We start from the raw sequence: 25,167 nt of genomic DNA on the forward strand, positions 1-25,167 counted from the left end.
CTTCCTGCTTCCTGCTTTAGAAGAGTTTTAGTGTTGTGGCTGTTCCTGGAAACTTGTCAGCTTTTCCTGTCTCACCTGTAGCCAACACCTTCCCCCTCCCCCCTTTTTGGTTTGTCTTCTAGATGAAGTACATCCAAGACTTCCAGCGAGAGAAACAAGATTTTGAGCGGAATTTGGCAAGATTTAGGTAAGAGTTAGCTAAGCAATAGCTTCACCTTTTGCACGTCAGCCATGGCTGTGAGTTTCAGTTGCAGACATGTACCAAAATTTACTTACATTAACTTTGCCGCAAAAAGCGGCTTTGTTTTGGTGATAAGGGACTAAAAAGGTGCATATCCTGCAATGTAGGAACCTCTTTTCTTTCCTGTCTGGAAACCCAGGTCAAAAAATGGCAATATAGGAACCTCTATTCTTCCCTGTCTGGAAACCTGGGTCAACAAATGGCATAATTCACAAATGAATATATTCTTCAGGCAGGTAGAATAATTTCCATCTGAAAGGGTACCTCCCTATGAGAAGAGCCTGAATCAAATTAGGGGCTTCTTTCAGCATTTGAGAGGTGGGAATGATGCATGGGGCTTTAAAGGAAGTGGATAATGTGTTTCATATGGTTCTGGTACTGCCACTGCCTTACCATTTCGCCCCCACCCCCTATTACTTTTGCTCTGTGAAGGGAAGACCACCCCGACCTCATTCAAAATGCCAAGAAGTCTGATATCCCAGAGAAACCCAAGACTCCCCAACAGCTCTGGTACACTCATGAGAAGAAGATCTACCTAAAAGTGCACCCTGATGTAAGTAGGGGGTGTAAGAGACTTGGATAAGGAGAGCCCACAAGAAGGAGGAAAAGGGGGGGGATTTCGGGGACGACGACGACACACAGCTGTGTTCTTGAAAATGAGGACAATGAAGGAATGTAAGGAAGGATATGCATTCTGTACCCAGTAAATCCAGATTTTGCTCTTAGAATGATATGCAGACTTAGTATCACTTTACAGCTGGAGCAGAAACAAATGGCAAAAGACTCGTCCGTTTGGGTCGCTGATGGGATATCATATTTTGAATTTTATTTTTTAAACCTTTATTTCACACAACCCACATGTTAGAAGGAAATGTTTCTTGTAAGCAATGCTGTTTTCCTACGTGATGAGGTTAATAATAATAATAATAATAATAATGGAGGAAGTTTTCAAATATGCAATCCCTTCCCCCATTGAAAATCTAGAAAAAGCTTTGCCTCTTGATTCTGCTGAGTATATAATGCAGTTCCCCAAGGTGATGCCCTCTAGGTGCTTTGGACTACAGCTCCCATCAGCCCCTACCAACTTGGCTTGGGCTGATGGGAGCTGTAGTCCAAAGCATCCAGGTTTGAGGGAAGCTGGTGTTACCTGTTCCTGAGAGAGCTAGAGAAGTGATGGGGGAAATAGCAAGCGTTATGATCAGGAAAATGGAGGAGCCCCTTTCTAATGAAACAAAGGCTTATGAGACTAATCCGGTAAGAATTTAGGGTGATTCAGTTTTACATCACAGGAAAATAAACTGTGGAACTCACTTCCACAGAGTGTTGTGATGATTAATAGACATAAATGGCTTTGAAAGAATTATGGGCAGTTCTGTAGATATTATTAGCAGTATCTGTAGATATTACTAGCAGTAGAGTGGATTGCCAGAGACAAAACACCACCAGCTTGAGGACAAACAGGAAATCTCATTCTCCAGCTTGCCTGCAGGCATCATGGGGAGCCGATATTGGAGACAACTAGGCTGAATAAATCTGATCCAGTCCTTAGTGTTTGTGTGTAATGTTTGCATGCGGTTTGATTAGCTTTGCATTCTCTGCTGCTGTAAATTCATATCTAGATAATTTGGGTCAGAAACAGGAATTGAGTGAGGAAAAGGACATGAGACCTATGGCCCATGAGGGGTAGAAATATTCTTAGTATTTAAAAATAAACATTTAAGGTTCTCAAGTTGCCTTGTTTGATGCTAGTTATCAGATTCTTATGTAGCAAGTAAGCAAACCCATAGATTGTGAGTTTATATCTTTCCTGTGTATTGGGCTTTTTCGCTCCCTTTAAAGGAGCCTGAAGAAAACTTCTTTTTTTCTAACTTGCCTTTCCAAAACTGTAGCTTAGCTCACTGCCGTACCATTAGGGTGGGCAGTCCATCCCCTTTTGCTTTCTCCCCTATTTTTTCATTTTTACCTATTTTTTATTACTATTATTATTTCCCCTTCCTCACCTGGGTTTTTCAGGCCACCACGAAGGAGGTGAAGGATTCGTTGGGCAAGCAATGGTCTCAGCTCTCGGACAAAAAAAGGCTGAAATGGATTCATAAGGCTCTGGAGCAGCGGAAGGAGTATGAGGTAGGGAACACTCAACAGTTCCCCTCCATCTTCTCCCCCCTGTGCTCAGCCCGGCCTTGTCGCAGCTGTAGAAACCCAGCCGCGCTCCGAGAGCCGACTTCTGGGCGTCGCTCCCTTGGAAGGGAGTTGCAAAGCAACTCCTCCTCTGCTTCTTCTGCCAAGTGTTTAAAACTGGTCAGGGTAGCACAGGCGGGCCCCCCCCCCTCCCTCCCTGTCCACAACCCCAGAGCCTAGGGAGGGTATTCTACCAGCCTGCCTCTGCCACGCTAAACGCCCCGTGTGTTTTCTGTCCATAGGAAGTGATGCGGGATTATATCCAGAAGCACCCAGAGATTAACTTCGAGGAAGGTGCGCCCCCTCGCTCCACCCTGACTAAAGCGGAGAGGCAGCTGAAGGACAAGTTTGATGGGCGACCCACCAAGCCGCCTCCGTAAGTTGCCGTGCCCTTGAGAATTGGGTTTGGTAGTTGGGGAGGAGTTGCTAGGGCACTCGGGCATTTCCACATTGGTAAATATTGGTAATTGGTAAATATTGGTAAATATTGGCCTGGAACTGTATGCCAGTAAAAATATACCCAGGTGGGAGGGTGACATCTGCCATCCACCCAATGTCTGCCTGTTGTGGGAAGATGCCCATGCGTTAGACTTAAGAGTGGGGTGGACGCAGGTTCAAAGCCCTGCTCAGACATGAAGCTCACAGCGCATGGGCCAGTCACTGCAAACTTAAAATCTTCACAGGACTCCTGTGAGGGTAAAATGGGGGTGGGGCACATGCTATCTTGGCTCCTTAAATGAAGACGAGGTACAAATTTATCGAGTTACCCAAGACTGGACACTCACTTCTCCTTGTGTCCATGCTCTCCTCACTTGATGAAAGGAGTCTTTCTATTGGCAGCTTCCTTGAGTCCCTGCCTGGGTGGTGCATCTCACATGTGCACATAAACACACCCTGGTAGGACTCTCCTTTCGGCCTGCCTCAGCTGGTTGCTCAGGGTATCGGAAGGAGATTGACAAGTCCCCAGACTTCTCCATGGCTGCCATCACTTGCAGGCTTCCTGTGAGATTAACTGAGGAGTTCCTTCCTCTTCAGCATCTCCCTTCATGCAGCTCTCTTGAGCTGTGTTTTTTTCCCCCTGATCTGCTACCCATCTTCATACCTGGGAGTAGGCCTTTCCTCGTGGGAAAGCCTTTGCTTCCAGTAGGTGTTAGGTGCTGCTGCTGGCAATGGGGTTGTTCTGGGATTGTCCCTTCCTCCTGAGTCATGTGCTAGGAAAACACAGTTGCCCACCTGTTCACCTCTTGAATCCACCCCACTGCTTCACTCTCCTCTGGAAGTATTTTCCTGCGTTCCACAGCCTCCTCAGTGCAGAAGAGGCTCCCTGAAACCCTGATGCAAAAGCCAATTCAGATATCCTTGCATTGCTGGTTTTCTCTTGATTCCCTGCCAGTGTGTCAAGTATTAAATGGATGTCATTTATGTTGTAGTTCCACACAATATCTATTGTATTTTCTAGTCATTTTTTATCATTGGAAGCCGCGCCAAGCGGTGTGTAAGGGTTGAGGTATGAATCCTGATAGCAAATAAATAAATCCACTGACTGACTTCTTTCTCTAGAAACTTTGGGTTCTTGATCAAGGCCACAGAGTAGTCTCATGTTCAGGGTTGTACTAAAAAGATACTAAAATTCTGTGCCAGGAGAAGCCTAGCAGCGTGAACTGTATCATTTCTCTTTAACTTTGCATAGTTACGCAGGCTGCTCCTTACTTGATTGAACGCTCTTCCATTTTTATTTTAAAAAACCCATACACATTTTTTTTTGCTCAGTACGTTTATATCTAACTTTCCTTCCATCATGGAACTCAAAGGAGGGTGCAAGGAGTTTCCTGTTCAGTCTCTCATCCAGGCAATGACCTGTCCTACACCTCCTTCAGCAAGGTTTCTGTATCATCATTGGACCATGCCTCGGAAGAAAATTATCATCATTAGACAATGCTAATGAGGAGGCAGGGCTAGAATCCTGCTCTGAAGTCTTAGGTTTTTTTACATGGAGTGATTTTTATTTAAGGTGAATTCTTCAAACATTTTTGGTTGACTGTGGAAAATACCTTGGTTTTAATTGGGTAGCAGATTGAGCTTTTTTTTTAAAAAAGTGATTATTTTAATGCAGGTACATAGAAAAGCAATAAGTGGCAGATGCCATCTCAGGGGAGACTTCTCTCTAACAGGAGGGATGTCTTTTCTAAGATGGTGCCTGCTATGACATATATAAATTAATTTTTTAAAAAGAAAACAGTAGGGTTTCCCCCCTTCAGAAGTATTGTTTTCCTATTTATGCAGATTTAATCTGTTGATTTGGGGTGCATTCCTAATCCCACTTAATGTGAGAGTAAGCCCCATTGAATTCTATAGGACCTATTTCCAAGTAGACATGGTTTGTTTTTTTACAAACTGCACCCCTGCAGCAGAAAGCCAGGTTATGGGGAGAGAATTAAAAAAGCATTCCAAAAGAGCTGAAAAAGCCTACGTATTTGTCCAGCAAAACCAGGAAACTTCATAAACTGGAAGCAGTGTGTGTTCCTCACCCAACCACTTCCTTTTACGATACCCATGTTTAAGAGGGCTGTGACATTTTATTTGGCTAGTAACTTTTGTGTACTGCCTTGGGAATTGGCTGGGGGAGAAGATCCAGAGTAACAAAAAGGGGGGAACCCTAGGCGTGGGCCTGAGGGACGTTTAGGAGGGTATTTTCTTTCTGTTGATTACGTCCTTACACATCTTAATCCCAAGCCAATAATAAAGGCTTTAGTGCTCAAAATCCAACATCATGAATAAGACTCGGAAATCAAAATCGGGAATGTGGAACCTGTGAGGCAAAAGTGGGCAGCATAGTAGATGTGACTTTTAGCCTTTGTACGTAAACACCACTGAACCCATGCAAAAACCAGTGACATATACTCCTATTTATTCATATAATCCACATTATTTCATTCATAGTAAGGGTTGGGGGTGGAAATTAAGACACCCCCCCCCCCCCAGTGTATGGTGGTGGTGGGTTATGGGAATGTGGGAGAAGCACTTCAGGAAGCAGTTTTGTGTGGCTTATTCTTATGTTTATATAAATTTCCCCAAGTAACTTGATGGGTTGGTGCTACGGTATATAAAAGGAAATTGCTGTTTTAGGAATAGTTACTCGCTTTACTGTGCTGAACTGATGGCAAACATGAAAGATGTCCCAAGCACAGAACGGATGGTGCTCTGCAGTCAGCAGTGGAAGCTCCTTTCCCAGAAGGAAAAAGACGCCTACCACAAAAAGTGTGATCAGGTGAGCCTGGCCCTCATAAGGGTGTGTCGAAAAAGGGATTAAAAATAATGCCCAGAGACAAATTACGGGTAGACTTTAGTGGTTCTATATATCAGGCAGGTTCCAGTTGTTACTGCTGATAACGAATTTAATTTGCCTCAGTTTGGGGGGTGCAGTTTTGTTTTTTAAGCCACCCACAGATTTGGTTTCTCTTGATTTGCTGGGTGCGAGCAAAATGCTATCTTCCCCAGTGTTTGAACAGTGTGTGAAAATCAAGTCTGTAATCCTTTTAAGTAGCCAAGAAAACAAGCACATGATCATGCAAGTGATGGGTTGGGTTTTTTTTTTGTTTTTTTTTTTTAAAAAAGCAAATCAGTTGGCCACTGCCACTCCTCTTGCCTCAGATAACTTGGCTGAAATTGCAGTCTTATTCAGACTGCTTTTCTTCCCTGTTTTTGTTTGTTTGTTTGTTTTAAATGGTGGTGCTTTCTAGTAACTTGCAGGGGGATGCAGTCTGCCACCCATCCTCAAGCCCAGGCCCTGTGTGAAGTTCATCCTGGATGTGGAGAAGCAAAACTCCCATCAATTCTGCAAACAAGCAGAAGACCCCTGAGATTTGGAGAGTAAAAATGCCCTTCAGCAGTGGAGGAGACTTTTCTTTATATGGGTTGCTCCTCCTGCCTGTTTAGTCAGGCACGGCCATGTCGGCCCTTGCCGTTTTTCCTCCTTCCTGTGGGAGGAAGCCCCACCCGGTTGCAGTCCTGCCTGCTCCATAGCAGCAGAGGTTGGTTTTTTTTTTCTAGAGCTCTGGCTCCTCTCAGAGGCTGGATATCTGGAGAGCAAAGGGGAGTCCAGTTGCTTAATACAGTGCTGGTCAGAAGGTAGATTGAGATCTACTGAATGATCTTTGGGTTGCTTGAAGTAGATCTGCAGGAATTTCTAGCTTAACAATGGCAGGAAGAAAATCAGTCCACCCCTGCCCTAAATTGTAGTCCTGAAATGAAGATCGGGTTGTTTTTTGTTTGGTTTTTTTGCTGGGGGGAAAGGCAACCAGGTGTTGGTTTTTCTGTGGCAAGACTGAGCTCACTTCAGTTTTCGTACTTAAATCTGTGGGTTCAGAATACTTTTAATTTCTACGCCTTTCGCACCTGGCTTCAGTTGTTACAAAAGAAGCAAAAAACGAACCAACCCAAAGTTGATCCTGCAAACCTGAAGTCTGGCTCAACTCAGGGCAGTTTACATAGGTTTCCCATTTATCGGGGATTAATTGATTGTCTCTGTTAATTGTTTTCTGGCGTTGATTGATCTAATGCATTTATCAGCCGCAAATTGCCTCAGAATCAATTTTCCCCTCAGCCTTGATTAGTTGCTGTTTAAATCATCGGTAGCTGCGCTTGGTTAAAATTCCCTCGCAACCCAAGATGCATCCGTGGCAAGCAAACAAGCTTTGCTAGGTGGCAGAAAAGATTGCAGACTCTTGAGTCTGGAGAGGGGGAAAGCTAAGGCATGTGATGGAGGGTGTTGATGCAAGGACAAGGACGAGAGGGTTTTTTCCGGAGTTTCAAGTGGCCAAATGTTGAGGAGAATTCCCTGTGCTTTATCCAGCTGGACCAGCACTAAACCCTCCAGACTTGGAGACTTCTTCCTATTCTCCCGACACACAAAAATCCCCTCAAATTTTTTATATGACAGTTACAGTGGTTCTATCGATAGTCCAGGCTTTGGGCCTGCTGCTGCCTGTTCCTTACTACTAGAAGCTGTGGCGGCCATTTTAAGCAGCTCGGCTCTCCTCAGCAGCAACAGTGGGAGATAATGGCGGATTCTCCTGCCTCTTTGGCTGCTTTAAGTAGGGCCTTTTCTGAGGTGGCTATACCCCACAGGTGGCAGGACCCCATTTCCAGTCCCAGTCCCCCAATCCCTGATACAAATGGCAGAGTTGCTTCGTCTTGATCTTTGGAAATGGGTTAAGACGCCTGCTGTGCAACTGTGAAGCTGAGCCCTGGGGGAGAGGTTGGCGTTTGGAAAAATTGTCTCTCTTCCTCCGCTCCTTCTCTAGGGGTTGCAATCCTCTACCATCATCAAAGGAATCTGAGGGATTCCTCAGACCCTTTTAGCATTTGTATGAATAAGACTACTCAAGGGCGCGACCCATAGACGACAACAAAAATCCCCTTAAGGTGGTTTCTGTGCATGGAAAGGATTTCCTCTAGTTGGGCTACTGATAATCAGTACTTTCCTATCAATGTGAAACTGTCTTGTATCTTTTGAACTCAGAAATGATACATGAAGAAGGTGTGGTTTGACCTTCCCTAGTTTGTAGAGAAAGCAGTTATTTACACGTATGCATGTGGGTATGCTGATTGAATAATTTACTTTCTGACCCTCCGACTAATTATCCTTCATTAGGTGAGGGGAACAAATCTAGGATTTCTTCCCTTGAGTTCTTGCCTGTGTCGTTCTCTCCTCCCCCCCCCCCCAAAAAAAAATTGCATTGCTTTCCAGGGACAATTTTAACCTACATTTGAATCTGAACGATCCCTTTGTTTGACATTCAGTGGACAATATTCTAGAGCAGCTTTACATTGCAATAAACATATTGTAAAACAAGAATAACTACATATAGTAAAAATATAAATCCGATAAAGCAGTAAAAATACACAACAGTATTAAAAATCAGCAAAAGCAATTTTAAAACTGAAGAATCAAAGCTTCCTTCCTTCCAGAAGCACCAACCAAAAGGGAAGGAGTTCGTCCAACTTCTTTGGGGAGAGAATTCCACAACTGTGCCATTGAGAAGCCCCTGTTCCTGCTACTTGTCAATCTGATATTTGCTCATGATGGGGTGGAGAGCAGGACTACTGTCTTTAAAGCCTGGGCAGGTTCATGTGGGTTTAAGGCAGATGACATGGGTTCCAGGCAGTTTAGGGCTTTGAATGTTATTACCAGTATTTAAACTTGAATCTGGGAATGAATTGGTAACCAGTGCAATTGTAGGATAGGTGTGGTATGGTCCGATTGTAGTTTCTGAATTTTCTTTTGAGGTTAGCCCCATGTAGAGATCATGGCAATAATCCAGGCTGAATGTGGCTAAAGCATTGATAACCAGACCCACTTTCCCCAGGTACGTCTGTAACAGGTGAAAAGTGCTACCGGCTACCAACATCAGCCAACACAAGGATAATGCTGGACTCAGAAGCACTTGCACGTTCTGTACTTGGTCCTTAAGGGTATCTAAAGTTGTGGGAGTGCAACCCAATCCAAAAGATGACATAGCCTCTGCCCAGATCAACAAACTTCCCGACCAGTACTTCTGTCTTGTTTGGATTAAGGTTCAGCTTTTTCAACCCTCATCTAAATTGGGGCTGCCTTCAGACTCTGGTACAGAAATTCTGCATCTCCTTAGGATCAGAGGATGGCAACCAAAGGTCTGGGTGATCTGCATAATGTGAACACTTCAGCCCAAGCAAATGGATGACCTCACTCAGTGGTTTAATGTTGATAACATGTGAGATCTCTGTGGCACCTCATAAGCCAAAGGCCCTGAGAGACCAGTAGTTTCCCAACACTACCTTTTGAGGAGCTTTTCTCCAGGCAAGACAAGAACTGCAGTAAAGCAGTGCCTCCTGGTCCTATACCAGTAAGGGTATTAAAAGTTTTAATCGTTGATGGCATCAAAGGTGATCAAGAGTTTATGGAGAATCAACAAGGTTGCACTCATACCCGTGAGGCCATCCACCTAGGTGACCAAGGCAGTTTTCAGTCTCAAAACCAGGCCTAGAACTCAGATTGGAATGGAGCCAACTGACCACTTTTCATCCAGAACCATATGAAGTTAACAGGTCACCTCATGCTTTTAACACCTCTCCTAAAAATGGCACTTTAGATGCCAATAATCTGGATACCAGTTGTTCGAATTGCCAGGATCCTTTTTGGGTTTGGTTAAGAATAGATGAACCACTTTTTGCTTTAGGCACCTCTCACACTCAGAGAAGCAGCAGCCACTTCTGACACTCAAATACTCTTCATGACTTTTAAACTCTTGATGTTAATTGTATGTAGATTTTCCAGGGAACTGAAAAATCTGTACCTGGGTCATCTCCACTTATTGGAGAAAGACCAGAGCATTGATTTGACCACCAGCAATTTCAGTGGGAAAATTCCCAGAGACATTGAAAAAACATCAGGATTCAAAAGCTCCAAAGGGGGGTAGTTTTTCTATTAACTGGACTAGCATTTTAAAAGCAGTACCCTGATGGACCGCTGAAATTACTACAAGTGACATTAAGGCAAAAGAAAGTTGTTCTCTAATACCCCTTGCTCTCTAATACCCCTTGCCACCTTGTCCGATCCATTAATTGTCATACCACCCCCTAGCATATTTATAACGTGGAACACAACTACTTTATAATATAATCATGGGACATCCAGAAAGTATAAAAAATGCAGCAAACAAATCATTCCCACACACTTTATGCTCTTGCTCTCATTTTGAAAAGATAGCTATCCATATTTTACAAATAAACATTATTTTTATACTATACTAGACTACACTGAATTGTTTAAATGTTTTTTTTAGTGTCCTTGAATCTTCCTGCCATTGCCCTCTCCTGCCACACCAGTGTAGAGCTCCACACCCTTTGAGAATCATGGTGTAAAATTTCCAGAATGCTTTGCTTTCCTCCCAGTTCCAGCAGTTGCTCAAATTACATCTGCTGTTGAATCCCTTTCCCTTGGGCCCATATTCCCATTTAAGGAATTCACATACAGCCCTGAAGCACTGTCCTGTTCTCTCACTTAACATGCACGTGCACGCCTATACCTATCGGTAATAAAACATCATTGCCCCTGGATAGCAATTTGCTTTGCCAGAAAGCCAGTTTTTAAGGTTCATCTCTATATCTTATTCCCTTCTGCCATGCCCTGTTGTCCCAGACACTACAATCATCTTTGGCCTCTTAAGGTTGGCACCTAGGGACCACTCAGCAGCATAGCTGCCAAGTCCGGGTCGTAAAGATCCGGGATCGGCAGCGCGCGCATGACCGGAAGTTGTGTGACGCAACTTCCGGTGGCGCTTTGCCCTTCTATGGGCACCAGAAAATGGCGGCACCGGAAGTCGCTTCCGCGCATGACCGGAAACGCGTAAAAGTGACTTCCAGCGCCGTCGCCGCCATTTTCTGATGCCCATAGAAGGGCAAGCGCCACCGGAAGTTGCGTCACGCAACTTCCAGTCATGCGCGGAAGCGACTTCCGGCGCCGCCATTTTCTGGTGCCCATAGAAGGGCAAAGCGGCACCAGAAAAATGGCCGCCAGGCAGAAGCCAATTAAAGGGAAAATACCGGGATTTTCCACCAAACGGGAGACCGCCGGGAAATGGTAAGAAAAAAGGGGTTTTCCCGGCGGATACGGGATACTTGGCAGCTATGCTCAGCAGGCTGAGCTTGGCTCCGAGTTGCCAGTTGCTGGCCCCAATGGTACAGCAATGTTTCTCAAAGTTATTACCGTAATTAAGTCATCTTGACTTATGCTGGCTATTAGGGTTCTGATTCCAAATATCTATATTGATGTTTATAAACCTGAATTGGCAGGAGTCAGATGTTTGGAAGAGGGTGCAGCTGGGGGGGGGGAGCAGAAGGAGGCAAAATTCATGGCATGTACCAGGAACTGACTCTTTTTTTTTGCTACTTTGCCTCTATAGAGAAAGAAAGATTATGAAATTGAGCTCTTGCGTTTTCTGGAGGTGAGTCTGCCACAGCATTCTGCCAAACTGTGTTAATAAGTTTTTTAGCAGCTCTTTTCTTGTCTGAATTAAGCCACTGACTTCAAATGCATGTGATCCCAGGTCACTTGCTTTCAAATTGATAGCCAGCACAGTTATTTTAGAATAGTTGGTAAGTGTCTCTCTTTCTGCACTAGAATGAATAATGCATTCTGTGAGAACTAAGCTGCCAGTTGGTTTTCAGAGGCAGCTTCCTAGTAATTTTTTTTTTGTGGGGAGGATAATACAGCAGCCAATGCCCATGCTGGGCTGCTGACTTAATTTCCTGGAAATCTTAAGCTGCTCAGGTGAAAGTGGGCAGCCACGTTCTGCACTACCTGAAGATGCTTCCATGTAGTATACAGTAATCTACTAGATATATGGGGAAAGGCAGAGTGAGAATGAAAAATAGCCATAACTCCTTATTTTGTTATTTTGCCATTTCCTCCAAAATTCAGAGCTTACCTGAAGAAGAACAGCAGAGGGTTCTAGGAGAGGAGAAGATGCTGGGAGTAAACAAGAAAGGTGCCACCAGCCCTGCCTCTAAAAAGACCTCGCCAGATGTCAGCAAGGTGAGTGACTCATACAGGCCAGGGCAACAAGCAGGATGCGTTGTGGGTATGGGTACATTTTTTACATTTAAAGCTGTGGAGCAAATCTGACTTTTAAACCAGCCTCAAGACTTCATGTAAAATGGCTGCTGGGATTCCTTTGGAAATTTGATAGTAAAAATGAGAACAAAAACTAATCCCTCTTGAAGGTTTCCCCAGATATATGTGGTATCCAACATTAGTCATACTTTGGATGAGCCCACTGAAATCAAATTGACTGAAATGACTTTTAAGTATATTGATTTTAATGGGTCTACTCCAGAGTACAATTAATGTTGGCTATCTCCCTATATGTACATAATAATTAGAACTGTCAGCAGGTTTAAAGAATGTTTCTTTATTTAATCATCTGCCTTATCTTCAAGTAACTGATTGATCGGATTAAAATAAATTTGCATATGACCAAAAGTCCAATATTTGTCAAATACTGAAGGAAGTGTTAGATAATTGACAGTAAAATAATAAGTTACCATGCTCATTGTTGTATATAAACACCCATCTTCGCGGTTTTTATTTCTTTCCCGTTCCCTTTGTTCATTACAATAATGCACCTGAACGAAAACAGCCTCAAATGATAAACATGCTTTTTAACTTGTAGTTCCACCAATTAAAAATTGATCTTGCTGGTAAAAATTGCCTCCCCCCCCCAATTGATTAATCAACTAAAGTGTTAGCTGGCTGATCTACTAGGAATACTTTGCAGCCCTTAAAATAAGGCCACCTTCCCCAGTTTTTGCTCTTTTTATTATTATTTGCTTTTTTCCATAACACTTTTTTAAAAGAACAAAAGACAAAAGATACAAACTCAAAATTCCACAACCACGAGTCCCTTTGTGCTCTTTAACAGGGAGGTTCTGAGAAACCCAAACGGCCCGTTTCTGCTATGTTTATCTTCTCGGAGGAGAAACGCAAGCAGCTGCAGGAGGAGCGACCCGAACTGTCGGAGAGTGAACTGACCCGGCTGCTGGCGCGGATGTGGAATGATCTTTCAGAGAAAAAAAAGGTTGTTGAATCAATAATGCACATTCTCCTTAACCATCTTTTTTGGGGGAAGGTGTGGGGGAACATGTATTCCTGGGTATCTCAAAAAGTCAGCTGGATGGTTTCCCCCCCCTGTTGACTTAGATCAGAGGTAGCCATCATGATGCCTTTCATATGTTCCTGGACTCCCAGTTCCCATCAGCCCCTTGCATGACCAAGGGCTAGGGATGATGGGAGTGGTAGTCTGACAACATCTGAAGGGCACCATATTGACTACCCCTGACTTGGATGAAACCAGGATCTTGACCCTCTCCCTCACCCTTTAAAAAAAAGAAAGAAGAGAAAACAAAATCTGCTAGAAACCCCACAGAAGGTTCTGAACATTCCCGAGCCTTCGGTTCCCTCTAGAAGCCACCAAGCAGCTCCGTTAACAGTCTGGGCGCTCCTACCATTCCATCTTGCGTTACCTCTGCTCATTTTTTTTCACCAGTTTGGGAAGGGGGGAGGAGCCAGACTCGGTCAGTGCTTTCCTTTAGTGTGAGTGTGGGTGAAATTTAAAAAAACCAATTTTGTGTTCTTTTGTACTATTTGCCTCCCAGTACAGCTGTGAATACACATGGAGTCAAATGGGAGAGGTCTTGAGGCTTGGTTTAGATAACTGAGAAAGAGGGTCTTGGGATCCTTTTGGGAGTTAGCTGGACACCTTTGGTGGACAGGGAAAGTCGTTGCACTTGGGAGATGGGGTTTGTTGTCGCTGTGTATATGCCTTAAAAGGCTAACTTTGGGTGATGACAGATGACTAGATATCAAGCAGTACATTCCTATGGTGGGCATAACATATGGGATGCCGGAACAGCATCCACCCACATGCCAAAGAATGTCACCACAGATTTGCAGCCGGTCGAAAATCCATTAAAAAGCAGGGGTGGGGGTTCTCCTTCCTTCATGCATTACATCATGTATTTGGGTTTATTTGCTTTGTTTTATTCCTTTATTGCATTTATAGTCGACCTTTCTTCCAAGGGCCTCAAGGTGGCATACATGGCTCTTCACCTTTTCATATTTTTCTCACAACATCCTTGTGAGGTAGGTTAGGCTGAGAGTTAGTGTAACCTTGAGGCCTAGAAACATGTATAAAACCTGGGTGAAAATTTGTATTATTGGGTACCTCAGTTGTGATTGCTCCAACCATATGTTTGTAGTTGACGCTGTCCACCAAAATTTGTCATTAAAACTACAGAGTATGCCTTATTTTCATATTGTTAATCTGCATAAAGATACATAAAGTGTGTCTGTGTTGCTTTGTTTTTCATTATCCTGCATCTGTACCAGGCCCATACTTGACATGTTCAAACCTCACTGCAGCTGTTTTCTAGTACAGGAAAGGCACATTTCAGAAGTGAGACCTGAAGCTCTAAAGCCATAGTCATTAAGCTCTGGCCTTCTAGCTGTTGCTGAACTAGACCTTCCATTGACCATGCTAGCTGTCGCCAATGGGAGTTCTAGTCCAGTAACATCTGGAGTGCCACAGCTTAGTCAAACCTGCTCTAGGGAGTGTAGCTTCAAACCTTCAGCTCTTCAGATACACTGAAACAGAAGTCATATACACTTCTTTAGATACACTGAAACAACTCCTCACCCACAATCATACCACCACCAGACTCAACATGGACACTGGTACCAGAGCCTGCATTAAGCCCAGATGCCAACTTTGCTGCCACATACACCTGGACAACACCATAAACTGGTCCCAACAACATCAAACATACCATCTCAGGACTATTTAATTGCTCATCTTCTAACATTGTGTATGCCATGAAATGCCAACGGTGTCCTTCAGCTCTCTATATTGGACAAACAGGCCAAACCCTATGCCAAAGGATAAATGGACATAAATCTGACATCAGGAAGCACAAGACAGAGAAACCAGTAGGAGAACACTTCAATCTCCCAGGACATTCTATACAAGATCTCAAAGTAGCTGTTTTATTACAGAAAAATTTCAGAAACGGACTGGAAAGAGAAGTTGCTGAATTGCAACTCATTGCCAAGCTTAAAACCATGGAGAGACCTGGTCTGAATAAGGACACTGGATTCTTATCTCATTACACATGATCAAGCTTTCTTTAGCACCTCAGCCCTTGCTTTTTCCTGCAAGACCAATTGCAGTCGTTTTAAGGGTCATCAACAGGTTTACCACTCCTATCAGCCAATCACCCATTCCCACCCCCCTTTTGAGTAATACCCCTCCCCACCCTCTGACTATACATAGGATCTGGTGACTTCTGTTTCAGTGTATCTGAAGAAGTGTGCATGCACACGAAAGCTCATACCTATGACAAACTTAGGTGGTCTCTAAGGTGCTACTGGAAGGATTTTTTTATTTTGTTTTGTCTAAGTTCGCATCTGTGCACAGAAAGAGGTACACATCCACAAGACTCCTTGAATTTAGCACTTGTGTTTTTAGGTAGCTGTGTTTAAGGTAAAAATAGTATTAGTTTTTGTGCTGACTTTACCACATTTCCAAAATTTTTTTAAAAAAGAGATAATTTTAAGGGCAGAATGATGTTTTTGGGGGGTGAAAGCTGTTGATAATAGCTGATTTTAATGGGAGAAAGAAAAAATGAAACTCCAATGTTTGTTTTTATCTTGCAAATGGTTGGTTGCTGTTCATTAAAGCAGTTAGATGGCTTGCTAGCCATGTATTTAATGTACAAACGGAGAAACTTCCTTACAAGAAAACCTGCAACTCACACAGGGGGGGGGAATTACAGGTGTCTTTCAAGAGGACACACATACAATGTTTTGTTCTACATGTTTTTCAAAATGCTGGGTCAGGCTATAGTGGGTCTCACATAAATTGGGCTCCTGCTGTCTTCCTGCAAGTGCAGGTCACAAGGCTGTTGAGAGTTTTTTAACCACCTTGATTTGTGTCCAGAAGCTAATAGATTGGCCCATAACTGATTATTCTGCTTTGGTTTAAAACCTGCTGCTCCTCCAGCTTAACAGCTTTCCTCCTCAAAATCTGTTGTCACAGACGTGGGGGAGAACCACTGCATCATCAAGCCACACATACTCCAAAACACAGCTTCAGTGCTTAACTTTTTTTCCCCCAGCCGGTTTTCTGTGTTTCTTACCAATCAGTAATGGATTTTGCAAAGATTTTGACCATTTGTGTTATTTTCTAGGCCAAGTACAAAGCCCGTGAGGCTGCCATGAAAGCTCAGACAGAAAAGAAGCATGGTTCCAACAAGGAGGATCACGGCAAACTTCCTGAGTCACCAAAAACACCTGAGGAGATCTGGCAGCAGAGTGTCATTGGAGATTATCTTGCTCGCTTTAAGGTAAAGTGGGACAGCAGAGGCCTAGTTTCATAATGGAATGACCTGCAGTATGTCAGTAGCGAGACATGTGAGTGACAAAGCAGAGAGCTGTATAGCTTTGACTTGCTCCAAAATAGAGGCAGGAGTCTGCAGAAGGGGAGGCTGACTGACTACATGTCTTGGACAGGAGTGCCATCTGAGGAGGTGGAGTTCAGAATTTACTCGAGACTCAAGAAGGAGATGAACAAGGGGCAGCTCCCATCTTGTGCGTGTCAGGAGGAAGAATGTCAACTCGGATGAGCTGTGCTAATGGGAACTATGGCTGTAAATAGGGCTGATGTTAATATTGCCATTGACTTGATAAACTGTAATTTGAGGGATAAGCCAAAGGCATGCAAGTCTTCCATTGTGGGGGAAAAGGGCATGAGTTCTGGTCCCTGGTTAGCACTGCAGAACTCATGAGATGACCAGTGTAGAACGTGAGTTACCAGGTAAGCAGCCTGCCTTTTTCAGGTGGTAACTGGCATGAAATTAGGATAGAAGTGGTGGGGCCAAAGTGGGGAGTTGTCTGAGCTCTGCACTTTTATGGAGTCCATGACAGTGTATAGTAGCAGCTTTTCTTCTGCTTCAGAATGACCGAGGGAAAGCACTAAAAGCCATGGAAGCCACCTGGAACAACATGGAGAAGAAGGAGAAGCTGATGTGGATCAAGAAGGCAGCAGAAGATCAGAAACGATACGAGGTTGGTCAGTCTTTTTTTAAAAAAAACAAAACAAAACCCCGCACCACTTAGTATTTCTCACTTCAGTGTGATTGCACTGCATCGAGTGTGTGTATGTGCACAGTTTCCACAGGAATTCAGAAAAACAGTCCTGTGTGTGGAATATCAACTTCCAAAAAACCAATTTATGGCTGTATGGAGATATTCTTGATCATAAGTGGCTTGTGCTTCCTGCCAGTGAAATGGTGGAATAAGATTATGCATAATTACACAGATTACATAATCCAGCCTTCTGTTGTCTTTTCTTGGCTCAGAATCTGGATTGCCAGAATTCTAAATTTTAATTAATTAATTTTCTCTAGCAACTTGTATGCACAGATTCTCTGTTTTACCGCTCAGGAGTGGGAGCCATTGGTTTCTGCTCCAGATTTCTGCAGCCTTGTAAATAAGACCAATAAAGTTACTAGCCTGCCAGGAGCTAGCAGAAGAGAGACAGACAACTCCATTTCTCTTGTAGCAACCTGCTTGGTTCTGTACTGGGCTCAGAAAAGGAGCAGGACACTCAGTTTCTTCTTGGTTTGCCTACCTTGCATGTAATCCCTTGCCACCTCTGGCTAGGAGGTTAATACTTAAAATACAAGGTTGAAGCTCTGTATACGTTTCTTGGTAGGTAGTTTTCTGGGTTGTTGAGCAAATGTCCAATGTTTGCCTCATTGAAGGCTTGGGCATCTGCATGAAAGAGGAGGGGGGTTGCTTTTTTAATTTTTCTGACATTTTTCATTGAGCTGGACCAGGCTTCTCAGCTTTGTACTGTAATTCTGTTTCTTCTTTATTTTGCTCTGCAGCGAGAACTGAGTGAGATGAGGGCGCCACCATGCACAACAAATTCCTCCAAGAAGATGAAATTCCAGGGTGAGCCGAAGAAACCCCCCATGTGAGTATTGCCATTGGGTGTTTTTCTTTTAAAAAAGCAGGGTTGTATGTGTGTGCTTATATGTTTTGTGTTCTGAGTTGTGTTTATGCTTACAAACGCACAGTGGTGAGGAATCAGTGGCCTTCCTGAAGTTAAGTCAACTTCAGTAGATTGGTTTAAAGGCAATCTACAAGTACTGTAAATAAAATAAAAAGCACAATTAACATTTCTGGAAGCCCAAAATCATATTAAAACTGATGGACCAAAACCAAACAGCAGCAACAGAATAACTACTAAAAAGTCTTAATTCTCCAAAAGATAAGTGAAGCAAAAAGCGTTTCTGAATGGAGCCAATAGAAAAAAAAAACAGTTGTGCTTCCAAGGAGATGTCATTTGAGTTCTGAAAAAGATCTGTTCCCCATGGAGAGGGGTGGCATCCAGAAGAGAGTGCCTGTGTTTGCATATCATACTCAACCATGGTTATGTGCATGAGCAGGAAGGAGCCACCAAAGCCTTTGTCTCTGTATACCTTTTCCATCCTTCCATGTGACTGGGAGGAGGATTTTGCAGAGCTTCATTCCACTTTCCACAAAATCTGACTTGCTATTTCTTACGAAATGGCAATAAGAGAGTAAAACAAATTGGTAAGTTTCCAAACAAACCAAAATTTGTTTGGAAACTCTCAAGGGGAGTGGGGAGGTTCCGGCTGCTCCTTTCTGCCTCTGAAACCATGGTTTAGCAATGCATGTGAACGATACCACTGAGTTTTCCAGTACAGTGGTACCTCTACTTACGAATTTAATGCGTTCCGAACACACATTTGTAAGTCGAAAAAAATTCATAAGTCGAAGCAACCCTATCTAAAAATTCGTAAGTAGAAAAAATCCTATCTAAACCGCATCCAAGATGGCGGACGGAGCTCCATTTGTAAGTAGAAAAATTCGTAAGTAGAGTTATTCTTAAGTAGAGGTACCACTGTATATTAAATAGATCCTGCCATCAGTCCTGCTGTCTTTTTTCCTCCTGCCCATTCACCTGTAACTTCTCTCTTTTGTGTCCTCACTAGGAACGGGTATCAGAAGTTTTCTCAGGAGCTGCTTTCAAATGGTGAACTTAACCATCTTCCTCTGAAGGAGCGGATGGTGGAGATTGGAAGCCGCTGGCAGCGCATCTCTCAGAGCCAAAAGGAACAGTACAAGAAGTTGGCCGAAGAGCAGCAGAAACAGTACAACGTACATCTGGAAATGTGGCTCAAGGTGAGCTGTCAGTTGGGTGAAGGCACAAGAACAGGTAGCAGCTCCTTGAGAAGATCAGAGTGTTAGCAGTGAAGCGTCCATGTGAAAGCCTTCCAAGTCAAGCCATATTGACATTTGACTCTTGTTCTTCAACCAAAGACTTTCAATCTGTATATAATTCTGCTCATCCCCAGTTTCTATCAGCAACATATGCGTCCTAGACATTGTGTGAGCTTTCCCCACCTCTCACCTGTCCTCTGGTCTCATGGATCATCCTGACACACAGAGCGCTCTCCATGTTCGTATACCTTGTCTGAGGTTTTGTTCTGTGTTTTCTCTGCAACCCAGATCAAACTTCCTCTACCCTGACAGCATCTGCTTAGGCTTTTAGCATTTTCAGCCCTCCATTCCTTGCCTGTAAAATGGGAATAATTGTTCATAGGGCAGAACTCATTGAAGCAAAGCCAGGGGCTTTCAAGAAGTGTCATATTAAAGTGCTGGCAAGAAATGATTCATCTGTGGTAATTATAATCTGGTTGCTTTATGTAGGAACTATGATCAATCTATCTTCTCCCACTCCCCATGTTTTGAACCACCTCCATAACATGCTTAATCTGGGCTTCTCACTCCTCCCCCTTCTGTCTTCTCTGCAGAGTTTGTCGCCACAGGAGAGAGCTGTGTACAAGGAACATACCTCCAACGTAGGTGTCTTGCAAGTGTTTGGAGGGGACTGGCAGGGGTATTTTTTCAACTTGACCTCTGAAATACAGTGTAGCTTGGAAGTGAAAGGAAGGGAATATCTTCATGCCTGAAGTTGGGTTCCATGTTCTGTAACTCTGGTTAGGTCAGAAACGAGGAACCTTTGCCCCTCCCCCCCAAAGAAAAAGCTTCATTTTTGTCTGTATGAAAGATGGAGATGGGTATGCAAGTGTAGAAACCAGCTTACTGTACAAATGTAAACATTACATTCATTGTTCTGTCCACTTGCCTCTGGCCCCTCCTACCAATGGCATTCCCAGAAGGGATACCTATCCCAGCAGGACGTGCATCAGATAAAAGTGTACCAGTTACTGTTTGAAAGCTGCTCTGAATTACACAGGATATTTATGGTTATTGAATTGGTACATTTTGGTCTAACAATAGGATAGGAAACAATAGGATTTCCAGGATGCTATAAGAACTCTTGAGTCATAGCTGCCAAGTTTTCCCTTTTCTCGCGAGGAAGCCTATTCAGCATAATGGAAAATCCCTGAAAAAAAAGGGATAACTTGGCAGCTATGTCTTGAGTAGAAAAAACTTAAATTGCCTTTATATTTTCGTCCTGCTGCTTTTTTTAGCATTTTTGGCATCAAGTCTTCAGAATCTAGTGCCACAAGAACTAGATTGTTTGTCAGGGGCACATTTGATTTTTGCTAGAAATGGAGGATTGGGGAAGGGGCAGGCTAGATATTAGCTTGCTGAAAAGAATGCTAGTGTTTTCCTTGCCACTGTTGCTGTCATGGGTGCCACATAATAATAAACCCATTCTGCATTTTTAGAAATCTTTCAGTGTGGCAGCACCGACACTTTGGAACTCCCTGCTTATTGACATCAGGCAGGCACCTTCACTGTACTGTATTTGGCACCTGCTAAAAACGTTTTTGTTTAGGCAAGCCTACCCAGATTCCTAGAATGTTGGTGTATGTTTTAATCTATTTTTAGTTTGTTGCTTATTTTAATTTTTTTAGAGTTCTAAATTGTTAATTGCTTTTATTAATAATGTTATTGTTTTATTCTTTTTGCAAACTGCTTTGAGGGTTCTTTCCTTTTTTTAGAATCAAGCAGTATATAAATTTTATGAAATAAATAAATGTTGACACTCCCCCCGCTTTCTACCACTGCCGCCTCCATCTTGTATCTCAACAGAAACGCAAGAACATGGGGAAGATGCGAGGCCCAAATCCTAAGATGAAGCCCTCAGTGCAGTCCAAGTCAGTAAGTGCTTTAACACTTCTTCCTCTTCATCATGCAGCTGTTCCCCGCAATGGAATAATCCAGAGAAAGGGAAGTTTGTTCCAAGGTTAGCCTTTGGCTGATTTAATGAAGCCATTTTGAAAGTGTTATAACTGACCCCAGGAACTCTGCTTTCTTTCTGAAATGGTCTGGTAAAGCATTGTAAATGATTGTAAAAGGCCTTGCTTGCTTGCTTCTTATTTCTAACAGGGGAGGGAGCCAAATTCTATGCAGCTGATTGATCTGATGGCTGGGGCCCACTGATCTTCCACTGGGAAGGAGAGATGCAATCTCCCTATAGTTAGTTATAGGGTAGGGTTGCTATATGTCCAGAGTTTCCCAGATGTAGCCAGAATATTGCAGTCAGAAGCAGTGTCTGGGTGGAAATTGCTAAAATTTCCAGGGAAATCTGGACGTATGGCAACCCATGTCAGCAGTGTCTTTTTTGTCGATTAACTTTTAAAATAGCTCAAAAATATCATTTTTAGCTCAATAACTTTGCCAAGAAAAGCTTATAGGGAATGTAGGTTTTTTTTTCCTGCAGCTAAGGGGCACAAGTAACTTTGCTTCCATGAGCATCAGTTGATTCACATGACAACTGGATTTTTTAAATAACAGTCTCATGAAGGTGATACTTTTTTTTGGGGGGGGGTGTTCTGCTGCACTTCAGGTGCTGATAGCTGGAATGCTGTTTGCTCTTCAGACCCCTGTGCTTTTCCTTCTTTCATTTTGGTCTTCTCCACTTTCCTTAAGTGGGCATGCTTGAAGCTGCAAATGTAAAAATCCTGGAGCTCTTGGGCGTTGATTTCATTAAAAATAAACCAGTGATGCAGCAGTTAATTTTCTATAGTGAGAACTTTGGGTTGTTGGACTGGCTTTCTTTTAACAGAATATTGGGGCAGAAGGGGCATATATTTCACCCTTCTTTGTAATTTCTGGCACAGCTATAGTGCATTCAGTTTCATTTAAGGCCCTGAACCATGTCTGTGCCACCCTGGTGAGCACCTTCACATTTCATCCACATGCAAGAAGGCACATTTTGAGAAATAGGGATATGTTTGGCCACTTAGGGTTCTTACTGTGGCCTCTTGGGTGTATAAAGGTGAATGCTGTCTGTTGGTGCGTTGCTGGTGTTTTCAGTCTACCTCTCCCATGTCTCCGTTAAATCCTGTGTGGTTTGCAGGAATCTGAGGATGAGGACGATGATGATGACGATGATGATGACGATGAAGAGGAAGAGGACGACGACGACAATGCTGATTCCTCAGAGGAGGGAGGGGAATCCTCTGATTCAAGCAGTGAAGAGGAGAGCGAAGATGGGGATGAGGTGAGTGTGCAGGTGTCTGTACACTTTTCTATATACACTACCTCTTGTTCACACCTATTCTGCAAAACTGATTGTCGGGGCTGCGTGTTTCAGTAACTGCTTAACTCTGCTTATTAAGCAGTGGGGGCTATCCTCAACAGCTGGGCTTTTCACAAGTTCAAAAGTGCAGTGCCTCTGATTATAACTAGAAGGCTTTTCCTCTTTTAAGGAGCAACCCTAGCATCCCACCCCCCTGGTCCCACCCAAAACATGATGGATAGCAAGGCTCCCAGGACAGATGGTGAGAGGTACAGATAAACGCAAGCCAGCACCTTGCATATGAAGGAACAAAAGCGCTAGTCAAGGAGCCGCTGTAAATACATATATACATTTTATGTCAAAGCGATTTAAATTCTGCACCAAGAAAACGCTGGATTCTGCAAGCTGTATAAATGATGCAAACTGAACAGATTTCTCATTTCGCATAGTTTTATTTGACAACTTCTATTGTCCTGCATCATTCTGGTTTCTGTTAGTTGTGGAGGATGGGGGCAGGTGTGCAAGGCACTGAAAGGCCTAGCCACTGGAAAACATGCTCATTTCCCTCCTCAGTTTCTGCGTTTCAGTATGTGGGGGCGACAGGTCTTCAAGCATATATCTTTGAAGCCATAAGAACGAGGCACTTTTATTCTAAAAATAATTAATTTTGCATTTCCCAGTAAACTGAATGCTGCACCCCTGCCACATTCTGCAGTCCCTCAGCATCACCTTGGGTACCCACACTAGACATAACTTCATACCTTGCCTCTTCCCTCACCAGAATGAAGAAGAGGATGATGAAGAGGATGACGATGACGACGACGACAATGAATCTGAGGGCAGCAGCAGTTCCTCATCCTCCTCAGGAGAGTCTTCTGATTCGGACTCCAATTGAACCATCCCCTTCCTCCAGCCGCCTTTCTTGCTGTACTCTATTCGGTTTTGTTTTTCCGGATAAAAGTAACATCTACAGCTGGAGAGCTAGGATGGGGGGAGCAAAGGGAGGAAGGAAATCACTGTGGTTTAATTATCTTCCTCTCCTCGCACACCTCACATTGTATTTAACTGTGTGTGGTTGTGTGTGAGGGGAGCAGGGGGTAGAAAATAGCTGACAACCAGCGGAGGGTTTTTTTGTGGCGGTGGTGTGGGGAGAGAATTTTTATTCTGTACTCCTCTCTCTTATTCCCCCCTCCTGAATATCTCTGGGGGTTTCCCCCCTTTTTGTTGAGGTGGGCAGGGTCCTGGCAAAATACAGGCCCCTTTTTATTCCCCCCCCTCACATATCTACCCCCCCTGCCAACCCCCAATTCTATCCACCAGCTTTGGACTTTGTACAAATTCTTTTTTAAAAAAACAAAACAAAAAAACCAACATGGCAATGAGAGACTTCCCCACCCCCTTAGCAAACAGCCAGGGAGAGATGGGTTCCAGAGAGCACGAGCCATGGAAGGTTCTGGACTTTGCCAGTGTGACCCACCTCTCCTCAAAGTGGACAATCTTGTACAGTCTTGAAATTTTACACCCTGACGAAAGAGAACAAAATGGCCACAGATATCCAGCAAACGTTTCCTGCTGAAGGAAACGGGATGGGAGGGTATATTTCACGTGAGTGCATGGCGCAAGGGTCAGGGAATAGAAAAGGAACTGAAGAAAAGGATTTCTTTTGCAGAGAGAATATCTGACTAGTATGCTGTCACAGGAGAAGAGAATTTTGGGAGCTCCAAGGTTACTGACTTTATTTTGCAGGAGGTGGACTTTTTCTGTCGTTTTTCTGACCAGCATTTAAACAAAGTCAGTAGTGGCCAGACCCCTTTGGGTTGTTGTTGTTGTTAATATATATATTATTTTTTACAATGAAGTGACCAATAATTGTACCAAAATGGGGCATTTTGTTTGACTGTCTTTGGAAGCGGGAGGTTGGTTGTGGGTGGGATCCTCTGTGTCATTAAGCATTTTTTTTCAAAAAAAAAAAACTTTTATAAACAACGTGAGACAACCATCTTTTTTACAACTAAATTATCCCATCTTTTAGATTGAGTACATCATATGTCTCTTACCCTTATGCAGAGGCTGGAATATTGAGAGTGGATGGGGTTTGTATATAAGAGGCACGTAGATTCTTCCGCGCCCACCTACCCCCCACCCCAGCATGCCTTGGTTTTATTCAGGCTGCATGTGTTCATTCAACTTTGGGCAGAGGAATGACGCCAAGAAGAGAATGATTCCAGCCACCAAGAAATGTATTTCTTAGCCTCTTCTGTGGGGAATAGAAAGGAAAGGAAACTCCAGTACCAACTTTGTGTTTGCCCTGTAAATGACGTCAGAGCTAGACACGCTATTTGTTGTAAAAAGAGAGAAAGTGGAAACCACACCTCCTTTCCCCCCCTTATAAGATGTCCTATCATACAAAACATCACCATGCCACAAATTCCCCTACCCATTCTCCCAGGAGTAACTAAAGGGGCAGTGAAATTTGCAGCGTGGTGATTTCAAGACACACTTTGTATGACTAGACATTACTGGGCAAAAGGAAGGGCCAGAACTACATGGCTGCTGCTTCCAAGGGCATGTGTCTCCTGTAATGTTTAGTTCCAGTCTGAAAAAAGAGGAAGAAACTATTACCTT

The 25,167-nt window shown here is 43.4% G+C and overlaps 1 protein-coding gene across 30 annotated transcripts in view; it reads left to right on the forward strand.

Moving 5' to 3' along the window:
- The window catches only part of UBTF (upstream binding transcription factor), a 39,436-nt gene extending 15,014 nt beyond the window's left edge, over positions 1–24,422 (forward strand). For 9 of the 30 annotated variants that reach the window (XM_035136116.3, XM_060281523.2, XM_035136115.3 and 6 more), the window contains 16 exons: positions 123–187; positions 674–794; positions 2,255–2,365; positions 2,662–2,795; positions 5,546–5,687; positions 11,362–11,403; positions 11,880–11,993; positions 12,880–13,035; positions 16,202–16,357; positions 16,968–17,078; positions 17,903–17,991; positions 19,037–19,226; positions 19,859–19,906; positions 21,111–21,179; positions 22,381–22,524; positions 23,324–24,422. In XM_035136116.3, coding sequence (XP_034992007.2) covers positions 123–187; positions 674–794; positions 2,255–2,365; positions 2,662–2,795; positions 5,546–5,687; positions 11,362–11,403; positions 11,880–11,993; positions 12,880–13,035; positions 16,202–16,357; positions 16,968–17,078; positions 17,903–17,991; positions 19,037–19,226; positions 19,859–19,906; positions 21,111–21,179; positions 22,381–22,524; positions 23,324–23,437 — 1,806 coding nt within the window. In that variant the 3' untranslated portion in view covers positions 23,438–24,422. The remainder of the gene's footprint in view (positions 1–122; positions 188–673; positions 795–2,254; positions 2,366–2,661; positions 2,796–5,545; positions 5,688–11,361; positions 11,404–11,879; positions 11,994–12,879; positions 13,036–16,201; positions 16,358–16,967; positions 17,079–17,902; positions 17,992–19,036; positions 19,227–19,858; positions 19,907–21,110; positions 21,180–22,380; positions 22,525–23,323) is intronic. The other 21 variants (XM_060281521.2, XM_088655212.1, XM_088655199.1 and 18 more) reach the window with 3 other exon arrangements.
- The last annotated feature ends 745 nt before the right edge of the window (positions 24,423–25,167 follow it).

Source organism: Zootoca vivipara, chromosome 12 (assembly GCF_965207765.1).
Source record: "Zootoca vivipara chromosome 12, rZooViv2.hap1.1, whole genome shotgun sequence".
Lineage (NCBI taxonomy): Eukaryota > Metazoa > Chordata > Lepidosauria > Squamata > Lacertidae > Zootoca > Zootoca vivipara.